Source organism: Meriones unguiculatus, assembly GCF_030254825.1.
Source record: "Meriones unguiculatus strain TT.TT164.6M chromosome 13 unlocalized genomic scaffold, Bangor_MerUng_6.1 Chr13_unordered_Scaffold_28, whole genome shotgun sequence".
In the NCBI taxonomy this organism is placed as follows: Eukaryota; Metazoa; Chordata; class Mammalia; order Rodentia; family Muridae; genus Meriones; species Meriones unguiculatus.
This window is the reverse complement of record NW_026843644.1, coordinates 10,722,806-10,733,155: the sequence shown is the minus strand read 5'-3', so window position 1 is coordinate 10,733,155 and position 10,350 is coordinate 10,722,806. Positions and strand designations below refer to the sequence as shown.

At 36.8% G+C, this 10,350-nt stretch overlaps 1 protein-coding gene across 1 annotated transcript; it reads left to right on the top strand.

Annotated features, from left to right (window-relative positions):
* Positions 1–1,159: 1,159 nt before the first annotated feature.
* LOC132650694 (vomeronasal type-2 receptor 116-like) lies at positions 1,160–10,008 on the top strand (the record flags this gene model as incomplete). Its single annotated transcript, XM_060376034.1, has 2 exons — positions 1,160–1,274; positions 9,110–10,008. Coding segments are annotated over 2 exons (1,014 nt in total), but the record flags the coding sequence as incomplete, so codon positions are not given.
* Between the last annotated feature and the right edge of the window lie 342 nt (positions 10,009–10,350).

The following is a 10,350-nucleotide window of genomic DNA, read 5'->3' as shown; positions in this document are numbered from 1 at the left end:
AACTAATATTTCAGAATTACATGTATGTGTATACATACACATATAAATATACATACAAATGCACACATAATGAATTGAATTTGAATGTTTGTGTTCATTCATAATGCAGTGAATGAATGATTGAGTGCTCATGGTTATATAAAGGCATGTATGTGTGTTTCTATATGTAAACACACACATGCACACAAAGTTTTGTAAATTTTCACATCTTAATTATAAAGGCTAGCCATTCACATAACTCATACTCAAACATCTCAATAATTTTACAAGGATGTGAGCTAGCATAAATAATAAGTTATGGATTTGGACACAAGACATTTCTCTAAGCAATGCATATGAGCTGCCCAATATGTGTCTCAGGAACTGAACTCATATTTCATTTCAAGAGCTATGTGCACTCTTAACAGCTGATCCAGTTATCCAGAAACACATTCCTGTTAATATGTACATATTCATTAGACAGAAACTGCCAAACCAGGGCAGAAAAGAGGTCTAAGATAGAAATACTTCCTGTCCTACAAATTTTCTAATATATAACAAACTAAAATTGCACTAGGAATTTATTAGTTATGTGATTAAGAATGCAACTGGTGAAAGTACCATTTGATGATGTCACTAATGTTTGAAAAGAAAGGCATAAAACAACCCCTAACATTGGGAGTCAAGGGTAAAAGTCACAGTAACAGATTATAATTCACCAATGGCCAAACCATTTTCATGAGAAAATTGAACTTTCTTTTGCAGCTGAATCAGAGTGCATGGGTGTTACTATAAGATTGGAAATATAAAGACAGAAATAAGTGTGCTTGGAGGCAAGTATGATTGGATACTTGTCTTAAAATCAAACTGTCCCAAAATTCATACTATAAAATAAGTTCTGGCTTTCTGCCTCACAGAAGAGGATATCTTGATGTCCAACACATTTCACACAGGATAGGCAATAGTGAGTCATAGTTTGGTCACCATAAAGGGATGTTGAATATTTAGTATTGGAAAGTGTGGTAAGTTTAAATCTCCATTCTACATTCCCACATTAAAACCTCAGAGTTCCTCATAAACAAATGCAATTTTCATAGGTTATGTATATTTAGCCTAAACTATTTTAAACTGATGTTCGATACCGTGACCAGTTTTTCTGTGTTGCTTTCAGACTCCGCAATCTGTATGTACACAGAGCTGTGGTCCAGGATTCTGGAAAGTTTTGCAAAAAGACAGACCGGTCTGCTGTTTTTCTTGTGCGTTTTGTCCAGAGCAGCACATTTCTAACCAGACAGGTAGAAAAATAATACTTTTACTCAAACTGTTAGGGAATGGAGACAGGGAAAGTTAAGAAATGACCTTGGTGTCATAATGTAGTGCTGTTCCCTATGTCTCTAACACTCATCCCTGAATCCATTTTTAATCATTGCTGAAGCCACATGATGTGTGAAGTTTAGAGTGGCAATTCTCATGTTATTGTGTCATATGCACCCTACTTTCAAAAACGTGCCTTTGGGTGCACAGAATGGCCATCTCAGCTCTTGCAGTGTTCCATGCTATGAGCTCTCCATTAATTGTGAGTTCTCCAGTTGTCCAGGATAGATTTGTATTTCTGTGATTAACAAACCTAATGATTCTTGCCTCAAAGTATCTCCAGGAAAACTACATATCTGATTGTTTCTGAATGCACAAGAAACTGAACTGCATTTACAACCCAGTTGTTATTTTCAGTATCAACAATAGAAAAAAGCAAGTCTTTGTAAATGAAAACATGGCTGCCTTTTTAGGGTTGTGGTCAACTGTGTGATAACATATATAAGTAAAATCATATGGAATGAGCAGGTTGCATTTTTATATACAAACACACACACCAAGACACAAACACATTTAATGAGAAAAGATCCTATGTATTTGAGAGTGAAAAAATATAAGGTGGGTCCAGGAGATGACTTAGAGAAATGAAAAAGAAGAGGCATAGCGAGGTAATTATATTATTTTTAAAATGAAAACTTTAAAAAAAGTCAGAAGGAAAATACATTAATATATTGATGAGTATCTACTATTTATTCTATTAAAAAGGAATCCTTAGAAAACCATAATACAAACAGAATTTTTTATGTATTATTGGAAATGATCAAATGTTGAAAATTAAATATTCTTTATATTCTAAGATCTAATGCTATCATAGGTTAAATTCCTTGCAGAGTGACAGAGGACTTCAATTCCTATGTTAAAAAGATATGGAAAGAGCAGAGATCCTTGCCTTGTTCCTGATTTCAGTGAAATAATGACGCTTACAAAGGTCATGAATCAAATACCTAATAGAAGTCCTCAATTGGGATTGATTTGAGTTTCTCTCTGTTTAGGTTAATGTTGGCTATAGGGTTGCTGTATATTGACTTTACTATGTTTAGGTATGTGCTTTGTGACCCTGATCTCTCCAAAATTTTATACATGAACAGGCACTGGATTTTTGCAATCTATTGAAATGATCATGGAATTCTTTTCCTTCTGTGTGTTTATGTGGTGGATTAAATTGATGGATTTCTATAGACTGAACCACTCCTGCATGCCTGGGATGAAGCTTATTTGACAGTGGTGGATGATATCTTTTATGTGTTCTTGTATTTGGTTTTCGAGTATTTTACTGAGTTTTTTGTGTCAGTGTTCATGACAGAAATTTGTCTGAAGTTCATGTCTTTCTTGGGTCTTGACTGTGACGTGACTGCATCTTCATCGAATTAATTTGTTAATGTTCCTTCTGTTTCTATTTTGTGGGATCGTTTGAAGAGTATTTGTATTTACTCTTCTTTGAAGTCTGGTCGAATTCTGAGCTGAAACCATCTGGCCCTGGGCTTTTTTGGATAGGGACTTTTGATGACTTCCTCTATTTCCTTGGGGAAGATAGGATGTTTTATTTACCTGATCTTGATTTAACTTTGCTAGGTGGAATCTACCATGAAAATTGTCCATTTTATATAGATATTAAGTTTTTGTGATGTATAGACTTTTGAAGTAAGACCTAATGATTCCTTCGATTTCCATGATTTCTGTCCTTCTTTCACCCTTTTCCTTTTTTATTTTGTTCATTTGGATAGTGTCTTTCTGCCTTTTAGTTACTTTGGCTAAGAGTTTGTCTCTCTGGTTGATATTCTCAAAGAATCAGCTCTTGGTTTTGATGATTTTTTGAATCATTTCATGTCTAGTATATTGATTTCAGTACTGAATTTGATTATTTCCAGCCCTCTACTCCTCTTGGCCCTGTCTACATCTTGTTGTATTATTCATGGTCTTTCAGTTGTCTTATTAGATTGCTTGTATGAGATGTCTCAAATTCCTATATGAAGGCACTTAGTGCTATGAATTTTTCTCTTAGCACTGCTTTCATTGTGTCCCATAAGTTTGGGCATGTTGTACCTTAATTTTTATTGAATTCTAGGACATCTTTAATTACTTTTTTATTTCTTCCATGACACCTGTTATTGAGTAGAATTGTTCAGGTTCCATGCGTATGTGTAGGCCTTTTGCTCTTTCTGTCATTGTTGAGGTCCAGATTTAGAACATGGTTGTGTAATTGGATCCAAGGGATTATTTCAGTCTTATTGTATGTGTTAAGACTTGCTTTTTGCCTGAATATATGTTCAATTTTGTTGAAAGTTTCTTGATTTGCAGAGAAGAAGACATATTTGTGTCTGGGTGACCATTTTTGAGGACTTCTATTAGGTATTTGATTCATGACCTATATAAGCTTCATTATTTCACTGTTTAGCTTCTGTGACAATGATCTGTCACTTGGTGAGAGTGAGGTGATGAAGTTTACCATTATTACTTTATTGGGACTGATATGTGATTGAAGTTTTAGTAATGTTTCTTTTACAAATTCAGGTGCCCTTCTATTTGGGGCATAGTTGTTCAAGATATTGTTGTCCTCATGGTGGATTTTTCTATGATGAGGATGAAGTATCCTTCACTTCTCTTTTGATTAATTTTGTTTGGAAGGCTATTTTATTAGATATTAAGATGGTACACTTGCTCCTTGGATCCATTTGATTGGAAAACCTTTTTCTAGCACTTCACTCCAAGGTAGTGTCTATCTTTGGGGCTGAAGTGTGTTTATTGTATGCAGCAGAATGTTGAATCTTTTTTCCATAAGTATTCTGTTAACATGTCTTTTTATTAGATTGCTGATTCCATTGATGGTGATAAATATTAGTAACCATTGAATTTCAGTTCCTTTTATTGTGGTGTTATTGTGGATAGTGTGTTTGTGTGCTTGTTTTCTTTAGATTTTTGTTCTGATATTATCTATATCATGTGTTTTGTGGGTGTAGTTGTTCTCATTGGGTTGGAGTTTTCCTTCTAGTAGCTTCTGAGGGTCAGTGATAGTACATAGACATTGTTTTAATTTAGTTTTGTCATGGAATATCTTGTTTCCTCCATCTGTGTTGATTGCAAGTTTTGCTTAGTACAGTAGTCTGCTTTGGCATCTGTGGTCTCTTTGCATCTGCATGACATCCTCCCAGGCCCTTCTGGGTTTCATAGCCTCTGTTGGAAAGTCTGGTGTTATTCTGATAGGTCTGCCTTTCTATGTCACTTGATCTTTTTCCTTTGATGCTTTTGATATTTTTTCTTCATTGTGTAGATTTATTGTTTTGATTATTATATGCCAAGAGGATTTTCTTTTCTGGTCTAGTCTATTTGGGTTACTGGAAGCCTCTTGTATATTTAATGTTATCTCTTTCCTAAGGTTGGAGAAATTTTCTTCTATGATTTTATTAAAAATATATTCTGCACTTTGGAGCCTGGAATCATCTATTTAGTCTATTCCTACTATTCTTAGGTTTCATCTTTTCATGGAGTCCTTGCACTTTTCTAATTTTATGTTTTCTTTGGGAGGTTTATCAGTTTCTTCAATTGTAATTTCAATGCCTGAGATTTTCTCCTCCATTTCTTACATTTTGTGGGTGATGCTTATCTCTTTGGTACTTGATCTCTTCTCTAAATATTCCATCTCCAGGGTTTTCTCTGTGTTTCTTTATTGATTCAAATTCCATTTCCAAGAATTGAATAATTTTAATAATTTACTTCACCTGTTTAATTGTGGTTTCTTGTCTATGATGGCCTCTCTTTGTTTGCCTTGTATCTCTCTGTATTTCTTTGAGACATTTATTCTTTTCCTCTTTATATGCCTCTAATAAGTGCATAAACATAGATGTATTGCCCTTTTCCTGTGTTTCAGTTGCATTAGAATATCCATTGCTCTTTGGAGTGGGTTCTGGTGTAGCCAGGATGTCCTGGTTTGTCTTGACTGTGTTTCTAGGCTGGTCTTTAGCCATCTTGTTGTCTGTAGCCTTACCTATTTCTTCCTGGAACCTGCACCAAAGCCTGGATCCTCCTGTCTTTGGAGTTTAGAGTAGTGTTCAGGAAGATGTCAAATATGCAGTGACTCAAGAATGGGTGCTGGCAGTTCAGATGCCAGCATCTTGAAGGATAAGGCACAGGGAAGTGTATGGACACATAAATATGTAGGGACAAGTGAATTGAAAGACAGGGGTGTGCATGTACTGGAACTCTGAATTTTGGGGTGCAGGTACTGGTACTCATCATTATCATGGTACAGGTGCAGGTGCCCCAAGTGGCATCTGTGGGATTCTTCAGAATAAAGCTGGGTTGTAGCTTACAGGCCTGCTCCAAACTGTGCTCCCTGTACTCAGATTCCCCTGAGCACTTTGGATCTGTGATCCCTGTAAATCTATTGTTCACCTAGTGTCCACAGGGTGACCAGAAGAACAGTGGCTTAGTGGCTGGGATGCTCTCCTAGTAATCCTGAAGCTGACCCACACAGAACAAGAGGTTTCTGAATTCTGGCTGCTAGAGCAGAGAGTCCCTGGATATGGGGATCCAAATTCACTAGAGAATGTGTAGGGGCAGGTGGCCCAATATTTGCTACTCCTGGATCAGTGAGATGGCCACAGAGGGCCTGGATCATATCGATTCCAATTCCTAGATGGCCTGCCTGTCCATAAGAGGAAGCCACAAAGTTGATGCTCTGGATCTAGCCACTTGTCCATATACTGGTCTCAGAGTCTCTAAATCTCTGCCCCTCAGATACAGTGCACACTGGTCTCCACCATCTTAGAGTCTTCTTTTTTTTTTTTTTGATCTTTCATTCTTCCTTTCTGTTGTGGTGGAAACATTTTGTGACCTTTTGAATTTCTTTATGGGTCTGTTTAGGTCCATTTAGGTTGTTGAATTATTGTTGAATTCATCTTTGAATAACGGTTGCTTGGGCAAAGCTAAAACTTATCCATCTCATGTACATTTTTAAGCTTACTGGAATATAGTATGTTTTAAAAATATTTCCTTAGAATATTCTGAATTTTATTGTTTTCTGTAGGAATGTTTTTCTGTGATTCCTGATTCTGTTAATTTGAGTACTCTATTTTTTCCTTAATTTATTTGAGATATGGGTCTGTCAATTTTCTTTATCTTCAGAAAGAGCCAGCTCTTCCTTTGGTTAATTCTATATATTGTTTTCTTTATTTCTGTTTCATTCATTTCTATTATAATGTTATTTCTTTTTATTATATTATTAATTATTTTGTGTGTGTACTATCGCAGCATCTGCTCACACCTCTCCTCCCAGACCCTCTCTCTCACCTCACCTCCCAATCCAATGTGCCTCTACTCCCTTTTTCTTCAAAGAAAGAAGTCTCCCATGGATATCAACCAACCTTGGCATATAAAGTTGGAATAAGATTATGCACAACTTCTGTCATTGAGGCTACACAAGGCAGTCCAATTAGGAGACAAAAGAATCAGAGACAGCTTTGGTCTTGCTGTTAGGTGTCCCCATAAAGACCAAGCTGCACAACTGTTGTGTATGTGTAGAGAGCCCTGATCTGCCCTATGAATGCTCTATTGTTGGGAGTTCATTCTCTGTGAGCTTGTGCTAGGAGCCTTTCTGTGGGGCAATACTGAGCATGGAAAGGAGAGGTCTTTGTCTTCAGGGTGCTACAGAGAGCAGATGAGGAGTCAGCAATGAGAGAGAGAGAGAATTAGTCAGCTGAAGTTGTCAGAGGAATCTAGCAGCTGACTTCTAACATTCAGACCTTTCTTTGGCTCTGACTTATTGTTGAAAAGGCTCTTCTTGTTTATACAAGTTTCACAGTACAAACACAGATTAATGATTATACAAGTGGTAGAGAATGGGTGTTTGATTTTTTTTTTCATTATCCAGGGTAAAAGCTCAGTTACAATATAAGCAGTACACACGGAATATATTTGATTATCATTATTAGCCCTATAACTCTACTTTAAAGAATCTAAAGAATGTCTCCTTCAAAGAAAACACATTTAATCTGTGAAAGCCTGCTTTCAGGCTCCCATTGTTTGCAGTATGAGTGTAGTCCAGAGAAACAGAAAACACTTTAACTGGTCTCTTTATGCATAGCAAATACAAATAAATAGCTCCCTTTACTCTATGTATCACCATCTATGCTACAAAGTAGAAAAAGTTTACTTAAGTCAATTTATCTTATTTACTGAGTTTTATTCGGTCAGGAGTGTACTCTATGTGACCTTCTATCTTTAAACTACATTTTCAGGGAGCGTTAAGCCTTTAATAAAAGATCGTAAATCTAGACCTGAATCTCCAGGCCTCTCAGGCTTCGAATATTGCCTTTGGTTACCCTGCACCAATACACTGTTTGGGGCACATACCCCAAGAAAACTCCTGAAATAATGGCCTCATCTCTCTCATCTGCTTAACTCTGCTTAATAATCTCCAGGGCATAAAGAAGATTTTCAAACAGTGGACAGATAAAGTTAAGTTTAGTATTTTCATAAGGCTCAGGTCTCATCAGGGCTGGCTGCACTGATTCCTCTGTGGCCTGGTAAGGCTGCTCCCCGTTCAGGAGAGGTGATCAAAGAGCCAGTCAATGAGTTTATGTCAGTCCCTGTTCCCCTTACAATGCAGCCAGCTCCGATGAGACCTGATAGGCTAGGGTCAGAAGGAAGGGGACTTGGAGAGGGACATGGGAGGAGATGAGGGCAGGAAGGTGTGGAGGGAATGAGATACAGCTAAGATACAAAGTGAAGAAACTATAATTAATTAAAAATTCCTAATTTAAAAAAAGACTCAGACATAATTTTTCTGAAGGAAAAAATAGAGATTGAATCATAGTGCAGAAATTTCCCAGTAATGCAACACACACACACACAAAACAAACAACCAGAAGTTAGAGATAGAAGAACAATGATTATAACAATCTGCTCATCTTTGCTGCAATAGCACCACGCAACTGTACTGGCTTCATGACTCTCAACAATTTCATTGAATATGGCTGTGTCATTCCCCTTTTCTGATTTAACATTTTTGTAGACTTATGGTATTTATGACATGCAGGTCATTTTTCAGTCTTCAGAATATTACTGGAAGAACAAGAGTGAAAGTTAGAACAATTCCCAGGATTATTCTGGGATTACTAATGAAAGACAAAGAGTCCTGTCCTGAGTCAAAGGATGTCAAAGATTATAGAAATTTATTTGCAACTTCCACAGCTGAGATAGGTAATGATTGGTCTGAAATTATAGCTGGAGTTTGTTGATGTATATTTATCGTCAAATCAGAACTGTTCCATAGGCCATGGAGGTGAGACCTAACTTATTCCCATGTTACCTTAGAAAAATTATAGGAGTGGGATAACAAATATCCACTGAAACAGTGAGTAACAAAAAAAAATGAGAAGAACCCATGATGATGGAAACAAGGAAGGAAGTGTATTTTTATACATTGATGTCACCAAAATACACTGTACACATACTTAGAAACTCAAAGTGTAAAAAAAGATTTGAAGGCTCACTTGACAGTATTACTTTATCTGAATACGAGTAAAATAGATTTCACTGCCCTTGAGAAACAGTGATAAGCTGCTGAGAAGAAAGCTTATTTTTAATTAAACAGGATAAACAGTAGAAATGCGAATTATAAAGCGTTCATGTACTTGGCAGTAACAGGAAGCAGAATATACCAGAATACACACATCACTGGAAAGCACTTTAATGAATTAAATGTGCAACAAATAGATATTTATAAAAGGTGAAATGTTGATCCAATTTCTCCATACAGATCAGCAGGAGTGCATCCCTTACCCAAGTCAAGAGTACCCAAACCCAGAGAGAAACTACTGTCTGCCCAAGGCAGTGACATTTCTTTCCTTTGAGGATCCTCTGGGCATCACGCTGGCATGCATAGCTATGTGCTTCTCTGTCAGCACAATTGCAGTTTTGGGAATCTTTCTCAAACACAGAGAATCTGCCATTGTTAAGGCCAATAACAGGACTCTCAGCTACACCCTGCTCATCTCCATCCTCTTCTGCTTCCTCTGCCCCTTTCTCTTCATTGGCTGCCCGAACACAACCTCCTGCATACTGCAACAAATAACATTTGCACTTGTGTTCACTTTGGCTATTTCCACCATTTTGGCAAAAACTATAACTGTAATTCTGGCCTTTAGGGTCATGAAACCAGGGAGAACAATGAGAAGGTTGTTTGTCTCAGGCATCTATAATGCTGTCATCCCCATCTGTGTCCTGATCCAACTTATTCTCTCTGCAGTCTGGCTGGGAACCTCACCTCCTTATATTGACACTGATGAACACTCTGTACATGCTCATGTCATCATTTTATGCAACAAGGGCTCAGTTACTGCTTTCTACTGTGTGCTGGCTTACTTAGGGACCCTGGCGTTAGGCAGCTTCACTGTGGCTTTCCTGGTAAGGAACCTGCCTGACACATTCAATGAGGCCAAGTTCCTGACATTCAGCATGCTGGTCTTCCTCAGTGTCTGGGTCATCTTCATCCCTGTCTACCAGAGCACCAAGGGCAAAGCTGTCGTGGCTGTGGAGGTCTTCTCCTTATTGGCCTCTAGTGCAGGGCTGCTGGGGTGCATCTTCTTCCCTAAGTGCCACATTATTCTCTTAAGACCTGATAAAAACTCTTTGAGATGTATTAAAAATAAAAAATGATCATTTTGATATATTAGTTTTCTTTTTACTAATAAAACCTATTAGTATACTAAAATTAAATTATTTTTAAGTAACTTTTAAGTAACTTTTTTAAGTAACTTAAAGTAGCTTTTAAGTAACTTTTTTCTTAAATGTATATTTAAACAAAATAAGAGCCCCTGACTTCATAGAACAATCACAGACATTCTATTTTAGAATAGAAGCTGCTGCTGAAAACACATTTTAGTAAGTTATGCATGTTTTTATTAATATTCATATTAATAATATACATATTCAAAATGTAATTACATGATAGTAATTGAGATAAATAGTACATGAACAAATACTTGTTTTCTTTGTTAT